The sequence below is a fragment of the Amblyomma maculatum genome, chromosome 8 (genome assembly GCF_055883805.1).
Source record: "Amblyomma maculatum isolate TAMU_Amacu chromosome 8, ASM5588380v1, whole genome shotgun sequence".
NCBI lineage: Eukaryota > Metazoa > Arthropoda > Arachnida > Ixodida > Ixodidae > Amblyomma > Amblyomma maculatum.
Window position 1 is genome coordinate 81,507,246 of NC_139351.1, and position 25,914 is coordinate 81,533,159.

Below are 25,914 nucleotides of genomic sequence, written 5' to 3' on the forward strand. Positions count from 1 at the left end.
TTTGTATCAAAATTCAAACCATCTTTATGAGCAGTTTCAATATTGGAATTATGCAGTTTTAATTTTTATGTACAGAATGCAGTCAAACCTACCAAGGTTGCATTTAGTGATATAACTATCTTACAATGTGCTTGATGTTTATGTACAAGTGACAAACTGTATGTGGGAGCAATAAGTGGAGATTTTGTAAGCAAGCTGAAATATTGTGCAATTGAGTGCATCTAACTTGTTCATGGTTTTCTGGCCTTAGCTGACCGGGCAAACTGAACAACAAGTGGTTTTCCTTTCAAGAGGTAGCCATTGGTGTCTCGACGAGCTCTATCAGCTTGAGACTCTTCCGCAAGAGTTAGAAAAGCCTGTCCTTTCATGCGACCCTCTTTCATCAGTCGTATGTCAAATGCATTGCGCTGCTGCTCAGAGTTTGCGTTAATGTAACCACCATAAATTAGGAAAAGGTCTTGCACAGTGGCTGCCTTAGCCACATTCTTGATGTAGAGCCTTGAGGCCACATCTCCTGGTTCGTAGTTCTTGAACACAGACGCTTTGCGCATCTCATCACTGGAGATACGCCCTGACCTGACTTCTTCCCTTGTAAGGAACTGTGTCCCAGTCCAATCATAGTTGTCATCGCTAGCATTTGCCTCTGCAGTTTCCACTACCTTGGGCACAGCAGCCAGGATACCGAAGCCGCCTTCCTCCACGACCTTGATTGTCTGCTCTGGTTTGACCTCATTGTCAACCTCGTGGTGGATATTGATGGCAATGACCTTATGTGCTGCCTTGTCCTCAGCAGGCGGCTCAAAGACGTCCGACACCTTAGGTCCATGTTGCTGAGGTGGCTGTGGAGGCAGCAGCTTTTGCAATTTGGGCCTCTTTAGCTGCGACTTAGGCTTGCGCTTCTGGGGGACCACAGTCTGCGCCAGATGCCTCCTAGAGGCGACGGCCTCGTCATCGCTGCTCTCCATCTCTGATTCCTCCAAGCTAGATTCGTGATCACCGGATGCGACGTCTGCAGCCGTTTGTGGGGCTTCGCCGCTGACGACTCCGGGATTCGCGGTGTACACGCTCTGCACGTCCGGGGGCCGCGGCATCGGAGGTCCGAACGGCGCCGGCAGGTTCATTTTGTTCATGAGGTGTAGAACCTGCGTGTAAAATTTGGGCACTGAAAGCAGCACGGCGGCGATGTTCGCAACGGTGGACGGCGTCGCGGGAGGGTAGGCGTACGTCAGCATCGGATTGAGGACATAGTCAAGGCCCAGATCCGATGAGAGTGCGTGAAGCTTGACCGCAAACGCCTCCATTTTGGACTTGTAGTCATCCTTGGAAGTCGTCGTCGTCGTTTGGTCGGCGGCCTTCGCGCCGTCAGCGCTGGACTCCGGGAACTGGTCGCTCTTGCTCGGGAAGTAGCGGTCGGCCTGTTTGCCGAGCGCGTACTCGACGACCAGACGACTGCCCAGAAGCTCAGCCTGGTGCAAGCGCCCGAGAGCGCAGTCGGCAGCATCTTGTGTCGGGAACGTTGCAAACGCGGCGTTCCTCAACTTGCCGCCCGCTGGCATGCATCGCACCGTGTCGGCGCCGAAGTACTTGAGCAGGTCGACCTTCTCGGCTTCAGTCAGCGAGCTCGGAAGGTGCCGTACGAGCAGCGTTTCGCACTTGTTGCGCATGGTGAAAAAGTTGGTGGCACGCCGAAGCCGCGTCGTGCCCGTTGTTAGTTCAGTGACAGCACGCACCCTTTCGAGAAAGCTAGCATTTCAAAGAAACCACAGTATGCACATGCCTTTACGGATCGCGGTACAGCAGTATTGTAAGCCGAAGAAACGGTGTGCACTATAGTGTACTAGAATAGTGTGCACTTACAAAGCTCGTGACCTACTCGTGACGTTGAATTAACTTGTTTTGGATGCCAATTTGACTTGCTTTTTCCTCGTCTTGGCTCGCGCTGGCCGTCACCTTTCCTAAACCACGATATACTCATGATTAATAAATTGTTACTATTATTGCTACATTTAACTGCTGCAAAATGTAAAATTAAATTCATGACTATGCGCATTTTTTTTTTTTCATTCTATGGTCATGGTCTTCCGATCCTCCAAGCGACTGCCCTTGGACTGCCTATCTGCAATATTTAAAGCTGTGCACCATTTCAAGTTTCAAGTGTTTCAAGCTTTCAAGCACATGCTCGCCACCACGGTCCACGGTGCTCGCGACCGTGGCGCGTTTCACACATCACCGCTTCTCCACGATTGAGCTTGCACGGTAACCGCTCTCGAATGCTTGCCATAATGCCATTCGCGGTTACTACGTGGCTGTTTACAGCTATTTGCAGCGAAATGCAATTACCGTGATCCTGAATGGACCAGGATCCACCTGCCTTTCGCAATGCTCTTCTTGTGAGACGACACTCCGGATTGTCGCAGTCGTCCGCGTTTTGTTCTCCTCATATTACGGCCAGAGTCCTTCAATGTTCTTTCTGATCCAGCTTCTTCCAGGATCACACCACAAGCATGTCGCTGGGGCGACCTGATCCAATCAGGATCGCAGGGGCGAGATAATTACCGTGATCTTCAATGGACAGGATCCCCCAGCATTTCGCAGTGCTGCAAACATCTTGTGAGACGACACTGACGACACTCCGGATGGTCGCAGTGGTCTGCGTTTCGTTCTCCTCATAATTACGGCCAGAGTCCTTCAATGCTCTTTCTGATCCAGCTTCTTCCAGAATCACACCACACACATGTCGCAAAACAAAACTGAACTAATTCATCGACAAGGGCAGGTGATGAATCAGCGTGCGCCATGCAAAGCTTTTTTTTTTTTTTTTTCATAGCGTCGCAGGGTCAACAGGTCGGAGACGATGCTATCAGTAGATACCGACGACCAGCAGTACGGGAAGACGCAGCTCAAATGGAAAGGCACTCTGCTACACGCAGCGACACAGTGGAAGTCGTTTCGCCAGTCGCCACAGCCTCGCCCTAGTCCGTTCCTCCATGCTAGCGACAACCCCATGCCCATGGAGTTCCCAGCCCGATGCCAGCCAGAGTCCGCTAGAAGCGGCGAGCGGCGACCAGTGAATGAGGGAAGCGGCAACACGCAACAAATGTTACATCATATCCGGTCAACTTTTTCTCTTCGTTGATTTCTGGCTGGCGCATGCGCAGAAGTGAGGGCACACTCCAAATTAACGAAGAGCTATTCGCTGCTGCAGTCGTGCTGTTGAACGGTTATGTGATGTGTTCACCAACTGACAAATTTGACCTTGCTCTCAAAATCGTGTTCCACGCCTGAGGTGAGCCACATCACGCCTTATTACATCTTCATCGTGCTACGGATCTTGCCTTCTCAACCGACATGGCCAAGAAATAAGTCTGCTCATATCAGACTCGAGCGTTTGACAGCTTTGAGTTGGAACTATGCGTAGTGCACGAAGGCCTAACGCAGTGTGGGTCGTGTTATAACGCTCGGGTTGCCGCTGTGTCGAATACGCCTGTGATTAAATTTTATTATCGCACGCTCTGAGGAGGCTGCACGGTCACGTAATCTCACCGATGCAATGAGAAGCGCGAGCTGGGGTCGGTCGCTGCCACGGTTGCGGGCGTCCATGTCGCGGCTGCTGTGGGAAAGGTGTGAGGTCATGTTGCGGCGGGTTGCCGCTGCGATCTTGTGTAGGTCACGGAATATGACCACCCGACTCTGTTGCGTGATGTCGAGGCAGATCTTCAAACTTTAACCATTAAGTGACTACAAAAGCCGTGGCTTCTTGTTTCTCGTAAACATCGGTCGATCCCCTTCTCTTGAATGACCTGCTCCAGACCGTTGAAGACGTAGCACTTGCAGACAACCGTTTTTGAAATCTGACCGCTTGTGGCGCATTTCCAGCGTGTGTCACAGTTTGAAAATTCGATTCCATTCTATGTGCTCATCGTAGCCAGCTTCAACGGTGATACAGGGCATGGCTTCTGAAATTCCTGAGCGAGGTGGTGTACTGCATGGGGGCGCCTCATGTCATCGGCTGCCTCTTGTGGCCTTTGGCCGCTTTGGCTATTTATTTTTTCGTCGCTTTTCGATTGCTTGAAAGGACGGAGGGATAGGTGTATGCGCATGTGGAGTGACTTGCTTCGCCAGGTTCTTGTAGCTGGGGCGTCAAATAGGGGCCTGGGAACGGTATCCGGAAAAAATGCTTTGAAGTGCGAACGAAGCCTTCCTCGCCTCCGCGTATTTCGTGTAATCTGTGTTCTTTTGAGGCTCGTGACGCTGAAAGGTTAGACCGCGTTCTCCAGGCTTACGAAATAGTAAAACCCCGTGTTCTTTTAGCTCGCTTTTGCTTACACAACGCCTCGTTCTGTGTATTGGAGATCAATGGCTAGTGTATCAGCGGGTGCGTAAGCTCACTTCCGCTGGCACCCTTTGTAAGAGGACCGTGAATCCATGCTAGCAGAAATCAGGTGTATGCAGTCAAGTCCTGATCAGTACATTGACCTTCGCAGCTCTGAATTTTCACATTTGTTTCCTGGCACATAGTCTCAAAACACAGGACCGGGGAAGAGTGACACGATCCCTGTCCCGTGATTTGCTCAGTCTCGTGTTTTATGCCAAGATGCACCAAATGGCCCGGCTAATTCCAATCTTGAAATTTCTTTCCTGTTTTCGTTTCTCGAAGCGGGGGAAAAAAAGAAACGATAGCGTCCGGCGCTGGCGAGAGTTCGTTATCGATGTTCTGGCGAATTTCATTTTTTCTTACGGTGCAATCGTCTGCTTGCATTTCCTGTCTGTTTAAACACTTGTTCAAGGGCGAGGCGAAATTTTGTGCTTGTCTTGGTGCGTTGCAGCCTAGTAGGTTACAAGGCGTGAATAACATAGAGCCACATTGCCCTCTGCAGAGGCCCTCTGTGCGCGTTTTTTTAGAAAAAGTAAACGAAATACTAGGAAACTGAGCTGGTATGCTGCACTGCGAAGGCTTAACGAGATGTGAACTGGGAAAACGTATTTTTTGAAAAAAATTGCGGCTTGCTCAGTGGTGGTGTTTTTTTTCCCAGTAGAACACATTTTATTTGTGCATTGCATGAAGAAAGGATTAACCAGCCAAAAAGACTCGCGCAGACTTCTCTGTTTTCGTGTGTGCATCTTTTTGGCTGTTCAATTCTTTGCGTTTTGTTTCATGTGGTCTTCTAATCAAGCGTGTTGTTACAAGATTATAATCTGGTGGCAGCTCCAAAGATAAGTGGCCACAGTGAAATTAAGGCAGTCTGTTGTTCTCATGGAATGCACTAGTCATTAGTGTGAGCCTTATTTAGTGGCTGTCACCTGTTTTGGGCACTTTATTCTTTTCTCGATCTTTGATTAACCTGCAGGCCAGGCCACCATGGCGACCAGTGAGGTTGAAGTGGTGACCCCTTCAGCCTACAGTGGCAGCAGTGGTAGCGATGGAGTGGCCTCAACGGCGGGAGTAAAGTCGGAGCCTGCCAAAGGGGACAGCGGCGCCGAGCCATCCAGTACGCGTCGCCCATCATCAGCCAAGTCGCCCGAGCGACCCAGCTCCCCTGAGCAGAGCTGTGCCATCTGCTTGGGGCCGCCCGAGAACAAGTCCTTCACCGATAGCTGCTTCCACACTTTCTGCTTCTCCTGTCTCTTGGAATGGTCCAAGGTGCGTTGTCCTCTGCTCCTGCTATGGTGGGAGATGTTCACTTGATGGTTTTTTTTGGGGGAGAGGATTTGGGCGTTCTGTGCTTTTCTGTGCCAGGTTGCAGTACATCTTATTCTAGGCCGATGGCATCCTCCGTGTGGAATTGCCGTCAGTAACGCGTGGAAACGGGTCCGGTTACTTTTGCATTGCGTACATGTGATGATGGGGACCTAGAAGGGAGGACAAAATATGGGAGACAGTGCTGTACTTGACAGTCTTCTGTCTCCCATATCTTGTCATCCATGTGTGGGTTAGTGGTATAATACAGTTGTTAAATCTGCACAGATGCTGCGGTGGTGTTAATAGTTTGCAGTTCCGGGCAAAGTGGTAGCCTTTTGATCGTACTAGCTGCGGGTCTCCCCATAGGGCTCATGCATTGGAATTCACCGCGTTGCACTCACAATGGAGACAATGTGGGCATAGTATTTATATTTGAAAGGAAAATGAAAATGCCTAGTTAAGCTTAAAAGTGGGAGGGGCATTGTACTTACTTTGTTAAGACAATCCTAGAGTTTGCCTGTAAATGTATATGGGGTACGTAGAAATAGGTACCATTCACTTAGTATTAATTTGTGATGGTCAAAACTTGATGACAGCCAGATTATTTCATGTTTTGTATTGGTACTGACACTCGAGGATGGTGTACATTATCGGATGTAGCAAATAGACCAACGCTGTAGATAGTGGATAACCGGTGGTTGCTGAGGGTAACAAATTGGATTCCTAGGGAAGGAAAGCGTAGCAGGGGGCGGCAGAAAGTTAATTGGGCGGATGAGGTTAAGAAGTTCGCAAGGGTCGAGTGGAGGCAGCTAGCACAGCCAGGATAATCGGAGGAGAATGGGAGAGGCCTTTGCCCTGCAGTGGGTATAGCTCAGCTGCTGATGGTAATGATGTGCTAGCTAATTGCATATGTTTGTCAGCATTATGGAAGATTTCGCGGTCCTGAATGTTAGGGGTACGCTATGTTTCTGTAAGGGATTGCAGTCTGTGTTGAGCATGTATCAGTAATGGATTATAGTGCATCATGCTTACTTTGTATGCTCCTGGCATTGGTAGATATAACTGGCGGTTGCGAATAGGGGAACGAATATAAGCCACTATGCCTGCACCTCCCTCCCAGACTTTCACAGGTGACTCTTGCTTGCTCACTCACTAGTGATTCTTGCTAATGCGGCTTATGAAAACAAAGTGCAGAGTTTACCCTGCCTGCTGCATGCTTGTCTTACTGCCACCGCCTGATGTCGTTTTGTGCTAGCGCGTGCGGGGCAGGACGCAACTGTGCGACACTTGAGCTATTTTGAAGCAGCGGCGGATGGTCGTGTGAGGTGCTGCTGACTAAAAAATTGTGATTTTATTTATTGCTTTTTCATTTTTGTATTCTGCCATCATTCATAATTTTATGGCCTGTCTTTTTTTGTTTACTTTGCATTTTTAAATTGGTATACAGAAGTGTGCAAAGTAAGTATGGTACAAGTTTTTCAATCAATCAATCAATCAATCAATCAATCAATCAATCAATCAATCAATCAATCAATCAATCAATCAATCAGTCAATACTTTTGGAGTAGGGGATAGTTTCAAAAGAAACTGCAGAGTATCTATGCATCTGGGATGTATTTAGCTCGCTGATCAGGCTGAATGGAGAAGCTTTGTTTCACTTTTCATTTTATGCATACTTTTTAATGTAGGAAGTAACTTTTATGCAGCAGTGCGAGTACCAAATGCACGCTGCAAAATAAAGTGCATGTCATTGATTTACCAAACTTGACCAGCGCTTCTTTCTGCCTTTATGCCTCAGTTTAGGAGCCTTTGAGAAGACTATGCTCTTCTAGTCTGAGCTTTTGCCTCAAGCACGAACGCGGCGAAAAGGAAAGAGAATTGTCGGTCTTTTTAGAGGCATAGAGAGGAGCAACTGAACTAGCATGCGTGTGTTCAGGCTCTAACAACCAAATGACAACTCTCGTAGATGACAGGTGAGATGCCATGCCTGTCCATAATGTCTTGAGTGTGTGCTGTCAGTGACACATACAAACCTGAAGTGAAGTCTCCTGGCAAAAATACCTGGCTAACGGGAAGGACTGCTACCCTGCCTATTTGCTTCCTTTTATAACGGGGCTGCATACGCGTGCATGCAGATTTATTATGAGATTATGAATCACTGTGGCGGACCACAGTTCACCGTGTCACCGAGATAACGGTGTCTAGCAACCGGGAATTGTCAGAGAAATTTTATGCACTGGGAAAAATCGGGGAAATGTCAGGGAAACCATCAAAAATTTTGCCAAGTCAAGGAAATTGGCATGATATATTCTGCAGTGCATTTTCATTTTAAGCTGGCGCATAGCAAGTATGTTATGTTGATCTCCTTGTAGGCATTGTCCAAGTGGATGAATGTAATGAACTGCTGCCACAGCCCGGGCTCCTAGCCACACAGCAATAATTCGTCAAGTTTGTGATTAAATGACGTGATCCTGAGCCTACAAGCAAAAAGCGCATCTTTCTGACTTTGGATGGATTGGGATTTGGCTTCCGTGGTACCCAACATTGTCAACATAACATTGTAAAACTGCGGAAACCAAAATAGAATGGTGATGAATTCAATATGGCTGCACCCTGGCGCTGCTTAGGCCAGCCAAATCGCAGTATTCGATTGCAACACGAGGGTAAACTTTGAGAGGCAAAAATCGTGAAAAAGACTCGTTACATTCGAGTAAATACGGCACGAAATTTGTTGCACAGAGCGGCAATTTATGCCTGAGTGGATTTGGAGTTCTCCTGGTGCACAAAAGCCTGGAGATTGTTCAGTCTTTGGATGAAATTGGTTTGATTTCAGTTTATGGTGTTTTAACGTGCCACAGCGACTCGGGCTATGAGAGATGCCCTAGTGGAGGGCTCCGGAAATTTCAACCACCTGGGGTTCTGTAATGTGCACTGACATGGCACTTGACTTGCGTTTTGCACTATAAGTTAGGGGCTCTGTCATTCACATTTTCTTGCTTCTGTCATGGTGGCTCATTGGTTAGGGTGCTTGCCTGCTAAACCCAAGGACGCGGAACTAAATCCTAGCTGTGTTGGCTGCTTTTTGATGGAGGCAAAAATTTTGTTTAGCCCTTTACTGCGGCATGCCTCATAGCCTGAGACACGCTGGGTTGTTAAAACATTTAAACCAAAACCAACCCGAACTTTTTTGTTCTGCTTTGAAACGTTGGGAGGGCTAGGAAAAGACGGGAAAATAATAGTTTCCCATCCACGCACCACCTTTTGGCACAGCAGGCTTTTCTGCACGGATCGTTGTTGATAGCTTGCATTCACGTTGCAACCATGCAATGCAAACGTCTCCTATGCTCTGGTGCACACCTTTCGCCGCCGCGCATGTAGCTTGCTACCTGCAGAAGTGTGTCATGTTGCGGGATCGAATCCCAGCTGCGGTGGCTGCTTTTCGACGTGGGTTGTCAGTATACATTAAAGAATCCCAGGTGGCCGAAATTTCCGGAGCCCTCCACTACGGCATCTCTCATAGCTTGAGTCGCTTTGGAATGTTAAATCTCATAAACTAAACCCAACCAGAAGTGTTTCGTGTCTGAGGTGGGCACAATAGTGCGCACATGCATCCTTCTCCTACCACTCTTCTGCATGGCAGACAGATGATCAGTCTTCCTCGAGACGAGTTACATATTTCTTAGGGCGGGTTTGGTGGCCCGTTGAAGTGGCAGATGACGCGTGTCGTGGGCGAAGTTCCGTGCCCCTTGCCCATTCATGTGTTGATTGCTTGCAGGTGAAGGCGGAGTGTCCGCTGTGCAAGCAGCGTTTCAAGAGCATTGTGCACAATGTGCGCTCATTTGAAGACTACGATCGTTACTTCGTCAGCAGCAATGGGCAGTCTTCCTCATCCAGCACCAGTGCTACGGGGGGCGCCGCGCGGGTTTCGGCAGCCTCTGCTCTGAGCAATGCCCTGCTGCTGGCCCACCACCTGGTCTACTCACCCATGCTCATCACGTGGCACTCGACGCCCAGGCGGCGCTCTGTCTTGAGCTTCAGTGCGACAAGGTCTCGCTCTTCATCGAGGAGCTCGCGAGCGAGGTCAGTTTTGTGCTCGTACAAATTTCTGTGTCAATTGGGTGTAGTCATTCATGTCACCCAGCAACAGTCTTGGGTTGCAAAGTGGGTCTTGTCGGCTATCATCATCATTGTCTTCAGCCAGATTATACCCACTGCAGTGCGAAGGCCTTTCCATAAATCAGGGTGTCGAACTGGAATTTTTTCTGGTTTTGTTCAGGTTCGGGTTCACGCTTTTCGGGTTCGGTTTCGACTCTGGAGACACATTCTGTTCCGATTTGAACCGGTTTGACCCTGACCAACTGGTTTAAGTGGGTTCAAACAGGTTCAGAAAAAAAGTGTTTTTTACTCCACCCTTTTTTTAATACTGAGTTTTCTGTCCGGTTCTAGTACATAATAAAAGCTGAAAATTCACATAGTAGTTCGTCTATTGTTTTTGTCATCAGATATGACGGGCTTCACTGGATGTACAGAACTCTGCAAAATGTTTATGCTTGATCGACAGTTAGAGCAGGATGGGAAAAAATGATTATTTTTATTGACATTTAACCAACAAGCGATCACGCACCGAAAGAAAGTTAAAAGCAAATAATGTGTCCTGATGCTTTTTTCAGGTGCACAGAATTTGACATGAATTTTATTTTAGAGTGAAACCTCCACTACTACATGTACAATAATGTTTCTTCCGGCTCCCACTAAATCACTTCTAAATCAGATCAAGGCCGAACCAAGCACACGCACCAAGACTAAAGATGTATATACCATATGTGTGACTATATATCAAGCAGCACAAGGACGCCATTGCATTTTGCGTTTTTATGACGATGAAATGCAAAGCACCCATGTTTTATGGCCTGAAAGGCGCTGACAAAAGTCCCCTCCGCCATGTATTGATGGTTGGACTCTTCATATTTTCCGGAGAACCGGATTAAATTATATCGCTCCTGTGGCCACGGCACAGTGCAACCACACAGTCTTGTTGCACGTCATGGTTGCTTGCTTTGGCGCACTATATACATTCTTTCAGAACAACTTTAAGGCTAGACTGGCATGTTTAGTTGCATAATTTACAGTAAGCATGATATGACATCATGGCTGCTCACATAATTTCATTATGGGCTCAGTAAATGCTGCCAAGTTATTTATTTGCCAGTGTAGAAAGACCGAAGAAAGAGGACATTATCAAGGGTTGTTGATGTCGTCCGGGTTCGATGATGAGAGGACGTAGTATTTTATCTCAGAAAATGCTCTTTCAACGCTGACTTGTGTAGATATCAAAGCAAGAGGTATTGTAGCTAGTGAATACAGTTCTGGACTCCGCAAATTCTTCTCCAAAAATTTCAAAACATTCTCGAGTTTTTGCTTATTCTGCACTTTCTGAAAAGCGTAAAGCAGGTTCTGTACTATTTCAGCCTTGAGAAATCTGCCGCTGTCTCCTAGTTCTTGCAGTCTCCTAGTTCTTCTCTTTTCATTAGAAACACTTGAAGCTCATCCTCAGTTTGTAACTTCTTAGGGCGGAGATTCTGCTGCCATCTATAGCGGTACTACTTGATTGCCGCTGGTGATCCTACGAAACTGCTTTCGTGTGGTGATCAAATGTTGTTTTGCCCGGCACCTTTCCTGGCTGGTCTACGTATTGTGATGTTGAGGGTCTCACGCCGCAGTTCATTGACTTCACAGCTTATGCTATTCCCTCCCTCTGTGTTTTTTTTTTTTTTTCTCCTGAGGGTCTAGTCGCTCGTTCCTTCGCTTCACTTGACCTCGTCCCTTTCCCTGCTTTTCAAGGTTTTATCCCAACCTCCCTCGTCACTGTGCACCCCATAGACAGGTTACTCATGAGTTACATTTTCTTTCAATATTGCGCTTTTACTTTTCAGTACCAGCTTTCTTGATTGTCTTAGGCCCGTTTCACATGCTGCGACTGCAGCGAAAATTTTCGGTGCAGTCGGTGACGCCGCAGTGCGATTTCGCACAGCGCTTTCACATGCAGCGAACCCTCGTGCGAATTCAGTGAGAGGTACCCTCAGGGTTGTTTGATGCTTTGTAGAAAATGCGTACGCAGAGCGTGCTTGATTTATATATTCAGATGTATTTTTAGATTCTTAACGATAACTCATACGTATTTATGAAAACGGGCAGTCTTTCAGCATACAAAAAGCGCGTTGCTGCTCCGAATGAAACCACTTGGTAGTGAAAATGGGGGTGTCTCATGGGGGCGCGCGATCTCCTTCGATACTGGGCGTGCCAGCCCGTTTCACGTCATCACACGTCACATGACATCGCGGCGCTTCTCGGCTCCTCACTGGTCAGTCGCAGTACGATCACGCCGACGCTGCGACTGAATTACAACCTGTTAGAAACGCCTTCGCGGCTGGAGCAACGCCCGCTCTGCGGCTATATGACGAGAATCGCAGCGTCGCAGTGCAAAAATCGCATCATGTGAAACGGGCCTTGGGAGAATATTTTGCAGGTTCTCGGTGCGCAATCACACGATACATGGGTGGCGTAGAGTACCCTGATTACTTGCGCTTGAGTTTTCTGCATGCACGCATGCCCCCACAGAAGCAATTTTGTAGTGATGGGAAAGAAATAACTGTTCAGACTGAGAACATCTTCTAGGGGCGAGTAAACGTTCACTTGGAATTTAGCTGTGAAATTATACAAGATGTTGCTTAGCTTATGGACAGACAATTTTTCGTCACTATACTTGTTTCACATAACAGGTGTGACTTAAGGTGCAGAAGCGGCCTACTGAGCCCTATGCTCTAACGCGCCATGCACAGAAGCAGTCAGATCTTTAGCGCTTCTGCCGCTCAGGCCCCAAAGCAGGCCATACCTCAAAAAAAGGAAGCAAGCGTGCACACGGCACTGTGCTTTGCGAAGGGAATCACCAATCTGTCACTGGTTTGAAACCGTGCTGCCTACGTTGGCTAGCCTGTCCGCCCCTTCTTTAATCTTTTCACGCTGCTAAGAAAAAAAATGAACCGTGCATGCTGCTGTGTGCTTTGCTCGCGGGATGGCTAAACACTTCCCTCATCCAGCTCGAAGCCACATTCTGACGGCCAAACGCCTGCTTTCGTCCTTCCCGCGCACTGAACTTCACAGACATCTTGCAGACACCCTCTCACTCCCTCCAGAAAAAAAAAAAAAAAACGGGACACGCAGGCGTGACCTAGATGTTATGTCTTTTTTGTGTCACATGATTGAGCGCCCCAGGACCTGCAAAAATAATCTCCCGTCTTAGGTATTCGCATCAGTGATGGTGGATAAAGTGATGAAATGCATTTTATTTTTTGACACTGTAGATGTATGGATCGGAATGATAGCAAACCAAATAGAGCTTGTGAATTAATATTAATACTCCTACCAGTAATTCCATTCAGTTTTTTGCTCCACTCAATCTTTGAACGTCGGAGCTTCATACCTGGCATAGTTTAACTTGCCAAGGGAAATAAAACAAGCAGACATTGCTAGGGACAAAAGGAAAGAAAGACAAAAGGGGAAATCAACTTATGGAATCATCTTTGTGCTAAGTTGATACAGATAAGAGTGTTAAATTGCTGCTCAAGGTGGCCTTCCCACGATCAGCGTCGGCTTATCATTCTGAAGTCTCGGTCAACCAAATTGCATCTGCTGGCGTCGCAACACATATGACTGCTGTGCACATGCTATGTGACTGATTGCGATGTCGTGGAACGATAGGAAAATAAAATGATTTCCGACATTTTTTTAACCGATCCATTTCATTTTTGATTTGTGCATGGTTGCATATTTAGTTTTTTAAAATTAATTTATTTCATACTGTAGATCATTGTACAGATCCAAGCAGAACAAATACACAAGTAGATATTACAAATACAAAAGCACAAAGTAAAATGAACAAAATAAACAAAATGGAACATGCAGCATGACTATGCGCTGTCAGTCATTGTGCCGGAAGATTCCACTCTGCTATGGTATGTGGGAAAAAGGAAAATTTAAATGTGTCAGTTTGAGCAAAGCATAGAGTAAGGGCACTAGGATGATGACGTGTAGGGTGTGTAGTTAAAAAGGATACATAGGGTGCAGGATTGAGCGCCAACTTATGAGCAGGGAAAGGAATTCTCGACGGATATTTTTTCTTCTTGTCTCAAGAGGTTGGATATTGTTAATCTTCATTAGCGCAGATGGGGAATCAAATGGCGAAAACTTAGAATAAATAAATCTTATGGATTTTCTTTGAATTCTTTCAAGTTTTTTAACATCGGTCTTGGTACAGTTAAACCTCGTTACAAGAGACACTCAAGGGAACCCAAAAAGGTGTCTGTAACTAAACATTCCTATCAATTTGCATGTGTGACAGTCTAGATTTTCTTATCTAAATTCTGTTCCGTATCAGTGTCTTTTTTTTGTTGCAATATGTCAGGAACCAAGAAGTGCCTCCTTTTGACTGGGAAGTCAAAATGTCCTTATTGTTTCAGCCGCTGTCATCACATTCCTGCGTGACTGAAACAACAGGTACATCTTGACTTCTCAGTAAAGAGGAGGCACTCCTTCTTGGTTCCTGACATATTACAACGAAACAGGACAGTGATATGGAACAGAATTTGATTAAGGGAATCTAAACTGTCGCACATACGAGTTGGTACGAGTCAGCTGCATTGCATGAGTATACCTGGGTTAATTTTGTCTCTTATAAATAGTGGAAAAATTACTTTAGGGACCTGGAAAATTTGTCTTTAGTAACAGAGTGTCTCTTGTAACCATGTCTCTTGTATACAATGTTGTTAACATGGCAAACATAGGAAAACCAACCAAACCATTTTCAAGTGTTTCTTATAACAGTGTGTGTCCTGTAACCATGCTTCTTGTAACGAGATTTTATTGTATAAGGATCCCACACCACGCATGCATGTATTAACTTACAATTTATATTCTATTGTTTCACTGCCTAGGAAGGCTCTTGAATGGGACAACTTTCTCCATGAGCCATTGCGCACCGCAGCGGCCACCCGTGTTCGACATGAAACAATAGCCCGACACCAGATTCGCGCTATGCTTGTGGCAATATATTTTCCTTTGTTCTGGTAATCTTTTTGCAAGGGCCAATTTTTCAGTACGGTTGTGATGTTTGCAGTATGCAGTGGTGCTTTGTAAATGAATGGGAAGGCGTTTTACAAGCAGCAATAAAAGAAAAAAATTAAGATAAGTTGCCAGCAAAAGTGAGCTGGAACCGTACTGCGTACTGCGAACCGGTTCGGAACGGTTTCTCCTTTTTGTTCCGGTTCGGGCTCAGTTCCAAGAGGTGGGAAAAATTAGGGTTCGGTTCCGGTTCGACACCCTGTTCTAAATACTGCAATTGACTTGGGCCTGTGCTAGCTGCATTGATTTTACCCCTGCGGACTTCTTAACCTCATCCACCCACCTGCCTCACTGCAACTCCCTGCTACGCTTTCCTTTTGTTAACCAATTTGTTGCTCTCAGTGGCCATCGGTTATCCTTTCTTCTCACTACATGCCCTGCCCATGCCCATTTCTTCCTCTTGATTTCCACTAGAATGTCATTGTCTCAAGTTATTTCTCTGATCTACTCTGCAGTGTCTGCACGCTTCCTATCTCTAAGTGTTATGCCTACCATTTTCCTTACCATAGCCCTCTGCATTGTCCTCAACTTAAGTAGAACCTTCTTGGTTAGCCTCCACGTTTCAGCCCCATAGGTGAGTATAGGTAAGATGCAACTGTTGTATACTTTCCTCTTGAGCGATATCGGTAAGCTGCCAGTCATAATCTGCGAGTACTTGCCAAGTGCACTCCATCCTAGTCTTGTTCTCCTGGTTATTTCGCTTTCATTGTCTGGATCTGTGGTTACTACCTGTCCTAAGTAGACATATTCCCCTACCCCTTCCAGTGCTTCGCTACTTATTGTAAGCAGCTGTTATTTCCCGAGGCTGTTGAACATTACCTTAGTCTTCTGCATATTAATTTTTACACCTACCTTTCTGTTAGGTCATCAGTGATTCTTTGCTATTCATTCCCTGAGTTACTTATACTCCTGTCACATGAGCAAATTTAATGTCATGCATATCGAATGACATTAGCATCTAATGTTATTATTCCCCTGCTACACGAGAAAATTTAATGTCATTAGGTTCGAATTAGTTTGGGGAACTCATTCGCATTCGATCGCGAACCGAATGTGTACTCTTGACACCAGATATGCAGCAGAAACAAGTAACGCAACAACATATTCTGCGTATAGTGAAATTTAAAAATTATATTTCTAGAGTTAAAATCTGTTAATTTAGGTGTAAAATTATTTGCATTGCAAGTTCTCGCAGAACAGCATTGCTTTCGGTCACAGCAGCGGTCCAGTCATGGCAGCGACTCACGATTATTTTGGGCTCTGTGTTCCTTGATGGCCACATCTCGCCGTATGCTTATCTCGGAACTATTTAAAGTTGTGACTGAGTGCCTCACAGTTTGGACGCCAATTGCGTGCTCTACGTGTCTCCGTGCGTCTCCGCACTGTGTATCCGTGCTCCGCTGTGTTCAGCCATATTGTTTGTTTACATTTATTGAATTTGTGGGTGACTCGATACTTAGCTTGGATTTTTATGGCTAAAGTGCTACAGCACAGCCAAAAGTAACGTTTTTCGCTTGAATTATCTTACAGAAATGTTTTGATCAGCTTTAAATTGTTACACAGTGATCTCAAATGCCTTTTATGCGCACCGATGTTCCTTAAGTGCAGTAGTTTTTTATAGCTGATCGTAATCTGCCTTTCTCACAAGGCCGCTCTGTGCATGCGCGCCTCTTCCCTGGTTGAAAACAAGCCACCAACCCCAGCTGCGCATGCGCAGTTCTTGGCCTCCGTGATCGGCGTAGTTGGAGCTGATCTCAGAGGCCATGTGTAGTTAATATTAGTGACAGGCGTATGCGACAGATGATGATAGCTGTCAAGAAAAACCATCATTTCGCTGGCGGCTGCATCTCCCAAGGACATTTTCAACCAGTAGCAGACGAATTTTCAGCCACTCCCAGAGGGCGGCACATTTTGTGAAAAAAGCGGATTGTCCCCATTTTCCAATGACATATTTTACTGTGTAGCACCGAAAGAAACCGAGTGAGATTTGATGCATCGAATGACATTAAATCTGCTAGTGTGACAGAGGTATTAGCAAGCCAATGTCATCAGCGAATCGCATATTACTGAGGTATTCTCTATCAAGCCTTATCCAGGGTGCCTAGCAACCGGCAAAACCGGGAATTGTCACAGAAATATTATGCACCGGGAAAAATCGGGGAAACCATCAAAAATTTCGCCAAGTCAGGGAAAATGGCATAGTATACTCTGCAGTGCATTTTCATTTGAAGTTGGTGCTCAGCAAATATGTTATTCATGCAGATCTCTCTCTCTCTCTCTCTTTTTTTTTTTTTTTTGTGTGTGCTGAGCGCACGTCCCCCATTGGGGCCGCGTTGCAAGGTGAGGCGCGATATATTACTTTGATGCCAGCGCAATGCTGAGTTGCCACAATAGAAGAACCAATACGCACGTGAGTTTAATAGCCAATAAAATATGCAGAAGCGCTGCGTGAGTGTACTACGCGACAAATAGCAGGAATAATTGCGCTGGCAGTGGCCAGCGCGAAAGCGGTTGGCGAGCTGAGCTACAGCTGAGGACCGTTGTGACACTCCAACGGTTGACCGCTCACGTCTTCGTGATCTCGCTGAAGGTTCTGCGTTTTGTATGCGAGATAAAATTGCTTAACACTTTCATGGCCACAATCATGAACTCAGTACAGTCATTGCATTCCGCGCTAACGCGGGGGTAAAACTCTTGTTGGATCGTGGACTTTTCTGTCCGTCTACACCCTTATTTCGCAATGCCTGTATGACCGCTGTGGTTTCTACTGAGTCAAATGCTTTTTTGTAATCAGTGATTTGCTATGTATGAGGGCTCGTTATATATTCCGAGCGTTTTTCTATCACCTGTTTAAGGATATGGATATGATCTATAGTAGAGTACCCTTTCAAAAAACCTGCTTGATCCTTTGATTGATTGAATCCTAAGATTGTCCCAATTGTATTAGTGATCAGTACGTAAGAGATAGTAAGCTGATTGGTCTGCAGTTTTTCAAGCCCTCGGCTATGGCCATGACTATGGCTAACATGCCCATGCTGTGTGCCATGACTTCCTGTGTTGGAGGGTGCTGTTTGGTCGGATGCTGTAAGCCTAAAGATCCGCCAACAGCATACTAGGAGGAGACGCCCAGAGAAGTGTTGGTAAAATCTCTACGTTCATTGAGGACTGCTTAAGCTATTATCTAGTGCATTCTTACACGCTAACTGAATCAAAATATAAGGGTAGCAGCATGAATAGATGCTGCTCCTTTCTTTGCATACAGGTGCTCGCAAAGGCTTTTGTGATGAAAAATTTATAACAAAGCATGATTGCTGGAGAAGACAGCCACAAACTTTAGGACGTGCTGTGTAGTTTCCTGCACACTGTGTATCGCTGAATGTGTGGCTGGGCTTCCAGTTTTCTAAGAAATTAACGTTCCAATGCGATGACGTTGAAGGACCTCTTCTGCAGAAAATCCGTCATTGTTGGCGTTGTGAGTAAAAAATAATTGACTGGCATGGCTCTAGCTGATGTGAAGGAAGGTTGTGTGATGCCATGAGACTTCCTGAGATGCCAAGAGCTCTTAAGTAGGGCTTCTTTTTTGAAATTGATGGGGGGAGAAAGGAGAATGGAACTGATCGGAATCCTTCAATCCCGGGTAGGACATGTTACCCCATATGCCGCTCAGTCATGTTTGCAGGGACTGGCTAAAGCGAGGCTTTAGAGCTATGCCAGGTGGCCTTCCAATAATGTGGTAGCTTATGACTGTACGCTCAAGAGTATGTGTGAGATAATACAGACAACAAACAAAGGAATAGTGATGAGCAGCAAACCGTGTATACGCAGAAAAGGTACTGGGAACAGGAGCTAGAGGCAGATACTCTGTGGTAACGTTTATAGTGTCGTGTCCTGAAAAGCGGAGCTGAAGTGCCTCCCCAATGGCTTTTGCGATTCCAGCGTTCCGAAAACTTTTGCATGTGCCTGTACACTCTTGTTTTATTTTTTACTTGCCCATGTTAATTTGCATTTCAGCCGTTTGTAGTGGTTGATCTGTGGTGCCCACATGCACTTGTATATAAAAGCTGGGACAGTGTTCGATGTTAATTTGTTTAGCCCTTTGATTGTCCTATGTTTTTCACGGTTCTTTGGGCTTATTACTTCCTTCTCTTACTACAGGCGGGTGCAGCGCAAATTCCTTGTGAAGGTATGCGCATTCATTACCGCTGCAGAGATTTCCTCCACGATGAAGAAACAGCCTATTGCTGAAGGTGCCGGCGTTAACGAAGCAATAAGCTACGTAATCAAAAAGAGTGGAATGTTTTGAGCATGGGGTTTTTGGTCAGCCTGGCTGGTTTGGTACATCCGAATGTTTAATTCTTGGTTTAATTCTCTTGTGTGTGTATTGTTTTTGTGTATAACCATGCAGCGCCGGAGGTCGTCTGAGTTGGAAAGCTGGTTTTGTTTCCTTTTGCGGTTGGGAAGAAAAGTAATACAGAAATTCTACGCAGTGTTGCTGCTTCTTTTTGTCCTGCTATAGGAGCAGTAGATGTCAGCTCAGTTTGCGCACTTTTTCTGGTACTGTGGTCTTTCCTTTGTCTTAGTGTTTATGCACTGTTCCATTGCCACTAGCTATTTTCCGCAAAGGTCTCGTAACATGCAATCACAGTGTATTACTGACTGGAGAAACTCTGGTGTGAAATAGCAAAATGTGAAACTGACCTTTGGTGACATAATTAGTCTCTGTCTCTCCCTACACCAGCCCAGAATGCTGTTATGTTTCCCGGTGGCTATAGCTCCGACTGTGCCCCCTGTGCTCTCTGGGTCAATAGAGCCCACTTTATGATCTTGCTTTGCTGCCTAAACTGGAGCTGTAGCACAGTATGTTTTGAGTAGTCGGGAAGCTGTGGCACGCAGCTTGGACACGGCTGTCCAACGCCGAGCCCTTGAGTGAGCCATCGAGCATTGTCTTCTGAGCTAATAACGTTTTCCCTCCTCCCCTCACACTTGGAAGGGGACGGTACCTTCGGTGTAGGAATTTTTACAATTCAGGTGTTTATCTGCAACTCGCAGCATTTCACCTTTATATTTCTCCTCAGTTATGCTTGTTGTTAGTGGAAATTAAAAATACCGTGGTTGCCGCAGCATGTTGCACACGCAGCTTGCTTTGCACTTTCATGCATCCTTTGGCACCTTTCTTCTGTACCCTCCCTCCCCCCTCCCCCCATTCCCTTCATCAACCCACCGTTTCTTGCGGACGATTCCGCATCAGTCTGTGAGGGCTGACTTTACTCCTCGTTTCCCATCGCTAATGTGTTTGTATTGCATCCTTGCTAGATTGTGTAGTGTCTCAAACACAGTTCTTGCATAGCTTTCTCAGTGGTGCTCCGATCTAGGTGCTCTTTAGGCTTCCTCAGTTTGGAATGTTTTGGTTCGATTATTTGGGGGGTTGCTTCTCGTTTTTCTTGCTTGCCCCTTCTTCGCTTCTAGGGCATTTCTAAAGCCCCTATTATATCAAATTCAGTCTGACCATGATGTCGCTCCAGTGTGAAACTCCCGACCAAGATTGTTTGCATTCTCTCTCACAACTGATTTTTCTGACCAGGTCGAACCATGCTGCTGTGATGCGTGCCGCTGCTGCTGCTTCCACGGTTGCCACCGGTCCGCTGCCCACCTCGAGCACCGAGCGGCGCAGCCTCTACGAGCTGGATCTGTGGGTGTGCCCGCCTAACAACCGGCGCTCGGCACGCCGTTTCACACCGGCCTTCTTCAGGGAGAACCAAGCCTGCACCCACCGGCTAATCCCCTGGCTCAACCGTGAGCTGCTTGCTCTGCTGGGCAACGGAGGTGAGGCCCAGCTGGCCTTCACCACCGAGCTGGTGCTGGCACTGGTCACCCGCTACGAGGTGTGCTCCCTCGAGTTTGCCGAGCATGTGCGGCCTTTTTTCGGTGAGCGGACGGCACACTTCCTGCACGAGCTGGCTGCGTTTGTCTGCTCACCGCTCGATATGGTGGCTTACGATCGGGTGGCCGTATACGACGCGCGGGCCAACGTGATAGCGCGAGGTGCTTCACCAGCAGCCCAGTTTCTGCAGCCACCAGCGCTCGAGGATGACGACAACAGTGTTGGGTTGGCACCGGTAGAGCGGGCACCTGTAACTTTGGGCCCATTAGCGCGAGACCCGAGTCAGCCGGGTCCTAGTGGCCTTCACCACAACACGATGGTTGACCTGGTGGCGAGTGAATCGGATGACTCCGACTGCATGATTGTCACATCAGTCTTGCCGACGCAGTCGAGGACACCTGTTGTCATCGAGCTGTCATCAGACGACGATCATGAGCAGGGGCTTGCCACCTCGACAGCAGTAGCTGCTCCAGCAGCAGGGGCAGTACCAACACTAGCTCCAACGCCAGCTCCTTTGCCACAGCTGCCAGTGTCAAGACGGAAGCCTGTGGCACGGAAACGCATGTCTGTGTTCTGGTCTAGTGATTCAGACTCCTCAACGCAGAGTGACAGCGACTATGAGGACACAGATGCGGTAGCAACACCGGCACATCGGCGGTGCATTGGCCCGTCTGGAATGGGCATGCACCGCAAGCGACTCAGGATGTTGGCTCGAAGTCCCGCGGCAGCGATGAGAACAAACGGTGTCTCTACACGACTGTCAGCCGCCGCCTTGGACCAACCTTCGTCTTCGTCGGCTCACCGCCAGAGTGTGGTGCAGCGGAAACGGACAAGAAGGCCGGCGCAACGAATGGTTTTCTCCTCTGACGAAGACTGAGCACGTGTGTTTATGCTGGCTGTTTTTTTTTCTTCATATTTTCAGTTCTCTTCAACACCGTGCGTCATAGCTGAACAGTGCTGACTGGTGCTTTTGGTGGAGTGGGGGATGGGGGGGGGGGGGGGGGGCAGTGTGTGTGTGAATAAAACATGTACATATACCATAGCAAAGATATTTGCAGGCTTCTGAAGGCCCCGCAGTGTTAAAATATACCCTATTACATTCAAGAAACATCCGACTAATCCCCCTATCTTTCTCTCTTACGCAAAACTTGCACAGCTGAAGGCTTTGATTGCTCTTCAGAGCAGAGGAGGTTGGTACATTCCCATAGTAGTATGCCAAACAAGACATGACAAACTTGCTTTGTATGCAAGGCTTGACGAATATTTGGCATTGCTTGGTAGGTAGTTAAGTAGTTTATACCAGCCATTGGGGAAGTAAAATAAAATGTTCCTGCTCCCCCGCCCCTCGCTTCTTGCTCTGATTCCTTTTTTTATTGCCAGCTGTGGTGTAGGATGGCATTCACTTTCTTTGAATGGAAGGTTTGACAAATACTTGGCATTGCCTTGGCAGGGAGTTCTGTTATTTATACCAGTCATTGAGCAATCAAAATGTATCCCCCACCCCTTTTTTTTTTATTGCTATCTGTGGTATAGAATGGGGAAGGGGGGGGGGGGGGGCATCAGAATTGACTTAATGTATGCATAAAAAAATGTGACTTGCAGATTTTGTTGTGTTCATCTGAAGCTAATTTTTGCTTGTCAAAAAGAAAAGAGCAATCTTGCTTATGTTTTTACGGTATGCAGTTGACCAATCCACTGGAGGTGTTCTGATTTAGTGTTGTTTTTCCTTTGGCTCTGTGATCCTTGGAAGAGATCCAGCGACAATATTTTTGATTCTTTGGTTTTCCTTTCGTCTTTGTTTTGATTCCGTGATCCTTGCAAGAGATGGTTACTTAGGTTGAAGAAGAAAGATATTGTTTTGTAAAGATTGTTTTAAAGAAGGCACTGTGACACGTATCAAGCACGTGCTTTCTATTGTCAGGCATTTATGCCTGAATGCTAATGAAGAGTACCAGAATTATTGTACTTAAATAATGCAGTGAAAACTCGGTAATTTGAACTTGGTAAATTTGAAGTCTCAGATAATAAAGGCAATTCTAGCAGTTCTGTAATTTATCACGTTAATTTTTACTAGATAATCCAAACTGGCAGCCTGCACCAGCTCATTTGTCGCCATGGTTAATGGTCAGTTTGTGGTAACGGTTATAGTACATGCAAAACAGAGTATCTTGAGTGGTTTTTGAAGCAGAAGCTTCCCTACGCCAGTTTTTCAAGCCGACAGCGTCACGGAGGTTTTCACATTCAAGTGACCTTGACAGATACTGCACCTTGTCCTTCTTGTAAACCAGTTTGCAATGGAAGCGAAAGCTTCACTATGCTAGGTATAGCAGGCTTCGTGTGATGCTAAATTTGGCCTTCAAGTGACCTTGACCTAATTAGGTGTCAGTGTCTATGATTTCTTAAGTGTTCACCAAAATGTATACTGCGCTTTCCTTTCCCCAAAACCGAACTTAAACGAAGAGACAGCCCTGGGTTGGTGCTATGTCCGCACACATTAAAAGGCCCAGAGGTGGCCAAATCGCTCCGTAGCCTTCCACTGTGAGACCTCTTACTCCACTTCCTCTCCCATCCTCCTTCTCTCAATTGCGGCAGATACTGCGCATCTGCTTATAAGTTCAGTTCAGTCGTGTCCGACTCTTCGTGACCCTATGTACCATATGACGCCACGCTTTCTGGTCTCTCACTATCTTCCTAACATCACATAACTTCATCTGCAGCGCCTCGAGGATGCCATGTAACCATCGCATTTGCTGCCTACCCTTTCTTCGGTGACCCTCAACCTTTCCCAACATCAAATCTTTCTCCAGCGACTCCTCTCTTCTCATCAGATGACCAAAGTAGCTGAGCTTTAACTTTAGAATTTGACCCTCCATCGAGCAGTCAGGGTTTATGGTCGACAATATCGACTGATTTGATCTTCTGGCAGTCCAACTCTCAAGAGTCTCCGCCAGCACCACAATTCAAACGCGTCAATTCTTCGGCGGTCAGCCTTCTTCACAGTCCAACTCTCGCATCCATACATCACAACTGGAAAGACCGTAGTAGAGTTATACGAATATTGTTTGGCAGTGTAATGTCTCTGCTCTTTACTAGGCGGTCAAGGCTAGCCATGGCTCCCTTTCCCAGAAGCAGGCGTCTCCTAATTTCATGGCTGCAGTCTCCTTCTGGGGTAATCTTGGAGACCAAGAAGAGAAAATCTCGCCGCTTCCACTTCTTGTCCCTTGATGCTCCAGGACTTGATAGGGCAAGACACCATGATCTTTGTCTTTTTAATGTTCAGTTTAAGCCCGAACTTCTCACTCTCTTGTACGCGCATCAGAAGTCTCTTGAGTTCCACTTCCATTAAAGTGGTATCATCCGCATATCTCAAGTTGTTGATACGTTTTCCAGCAATCTTCAGTCCAGCTGAAGGCTCATCCAGACCGGCCTTCCTCATGATGCACTCAGCATATATGTTAAATAGGCAGGGCGACAGTATGCAGCCTTGTCTCACTCCTTTCTCAATCAGAAACCAATCGGTAAGACCATGCCCAGTTCTGACTGTGGCCTCTTGCCCTTCATACAGGTTCCTGAGGAGACAGATGAGATGAATTGGAACTCCCATCTCTTGGAGAGCTTGCCACAATCTGCTGTGATCTACGCAGTCAAACGCTTTTGCATCATCAATCAAGCAGAAGTAGATGGGTTTCTGGAACTCTTGCTTTTTCCATGATCCAGCAAAGGTTGGCAATCTGGTTCCTCTGCCCTTGCGAAACCCAGCTTGCACATACTGCTGCAGCCTACCTTGGAAGATTTTCAACATCACCTTGCTAGCATGCGAAATAAGCGCGATCGTGCGGCAGTTGGAACAATCTTTGGCACTGCCTTTCTTTGGAATGGGGATGTAAACTGACCTCCTCCCAATCCTGTGGCCACTGCAGGGTTGTCCAAATTTGCTGACATAATGTATACGCTTTCTTATAAACCAATGTACAATATAAAAAAAAAAAGTGAAAGCATGATCTTGACCTGGTTAGGTGTAGGTGTCCACAATTCAGTTGCGTCCACTCAAAAGTATAAAGGCTCCTTTCCCCAAAACCTAATTTCAATTGAAATTATGAAAAAACTGCAGATTGAAAAGCAGTTGTTAAAGAGGCTATCGCTGCAACACACAGCTTTTGCTTTATCACTAGGTTCAAGCCATGCTTAAACCCCCACAACTTTTTTTTACGTTGAGTTCTGTGAGAAGCCGGTATATGGCTCCACATTGTTCGTCTGTCCGAGAATTCATCTTAATCGAGTTAACCTTAACGGGCTTCTACTGTACTTTTAATCTGAATGAAAAGTGCTCATTTCCAGTTGGTAGCATCGAAATGTAATAGTGATATTTGGCAACAAAAGTGGAGGTGCCAACTTGAGCTGACATTGTCTTTTGAATTGTTTTGCCGTCCGCTTTTCATTTGATTCCTTCATTTTCCTCAAATGAACTCTGAATAGCAAAGTGAAAAGCAGCGAATACAATGGAACAAAACTAGTAACACCAGGACTGACACTTTTAAATTTGCCTCAAACCATTGCGGAGGCGAGTTCTGCTTTTCAAACTGCTGATGCTCAGAGTGTAGCCAAAAAGAAGAAGAAAAGGTTATCGCGATGCAGTGCAGCTGAAAATGCGACGAAGAAAGCAGATTGTGAAATAGAGTCGGGGGGTGAGGAGATGGGGAGGCGGTGATAGCTCTGCACCCCTACTGATGCCAAAGGGATTACAAGGAAGAATCGAAGCTTTCCCTGTTGCGTTGGAGACTTGTATGTGCAATGTTGGCGTGCGTAAATGAATGGCCTTGGGCCATATGCAAGCTTCCGCTATACATGTGCAGGACGCACTTTTCATTGGTACCATCTAATCTCTGCACTTGGGGAGAGAAATGAGATTGTATCTAATCTTTCTGTTTTGAATTATTCAAATGGAACAACACACATTTGGCTGCTGAGAGTTCAATTATTTTTTGCACTGGTGTCTCTCTCTTGGTCAAAATAATGAAAGCAAAATGTTGCTGTGGCCTTTTTTGTGTGCACTTGTTGCTTTACCTGTGCAGCTGGGAAGTGAATTTGCAAGTTCGAGATTTAATGCACTGCTGTCTACGTGTTTTAAAAGTGGCACAAAGAATGCGTTTGACCTGTGAGTCATGGGAATGATGGC

At 46.4% G+C, this 25,914-nt stretch overlaps 2 protein-coding genes across 3 annotated transcripts; one reads left to right on the forward strand and one right to left on the reverse strand.

Moving 5' to 3' along the window:
• Window positions 1-42: 42 nt before the first annotated feature.
• On the reverse strand, window positions 43-1,863 carry LOC146181613 (RNA-binding region-containing protein 3-like). Its single transcript, XM_084576620.1, has one exon. It carries the CDS (start codon window positions 1,662-1,664, stop codon window positions 231-233), a length of 1,434 nt encoding a protein of 477 aa, XP_084432746.1. The 5' UTR covers window positions 1,665-1,863; the 3' UTR covers window positions 43-230.
• A 1,266-nt stretch (window positions 1,864-3,129) lies between these two features.
• Window positions 3,130-22,651, forward strand: LOC146181614 (E3 ubiquitin-protein ligase Topors-like). 2 transcript variants are annotated; one of them, XM_084576623.1, is made up of 4 exons: window positions 3,130-3,286; window positions 5,349-5,641; window positions 9,456-9,760; window positions 20,439-22,651. In XM_084576623.1, exons 2-4 carry the CDS (start codon window positions 5,360-5,362, stop codon window positions 21,613-21,615), a joined length of 1,764 nt encoding a protein of 587 aa, XP_084432749.1. In that variant the 5' UTR covers window positions 3,130-3,286; window positions 5,349-5,359; the 3' UTR covers window positions 21,616-22,651. The 2 variants fall into 2 exon arrangements, with proteins under 2 accessions (XP_084432749.1, XP_084432748.1); XM_084576622.1 differs by lacking the exon at window positions 3,130-3,286 and adding an exon at window positions 4,026-4,258.
• The last annotated feature ends 3,263 nt before the right edge of the window (window positions 22,652-25,914 follow it).

Bases quoted from the DNA above. Each gene is read 5' to 3' on its own strand.
- LOC146181613 (XM_084576620.1), bottom strand. From the start codon at position 1,664: ATGCGCAACAAGTGCGAAACGCTGCTCGTACGGCACCTTCCGAGCTCG.
- LOC146181614 (XM_084576622.1), top strand. From the start codon at position 4,093: ATGCGCATGTGGAGTGACTTGCTTCGCCAGGTTCTTGTAGCTGGGGCG. The intron at 5,642-9,455 runs GTGCGTTGTCCT...GATTGCTTGCAG, and splicing joins GTCTCTTGGAATGGTCCAAG to GTGAAGGCGGAGTGTCCGCT. The intron at 9,761-20,438 runs GTCAGTTTTGTG...TTTTCTGACCAG, and splicing joins TCGAGGAGCTCGCGAGCGAG to GTCGAACCATGCTGCTGTGA.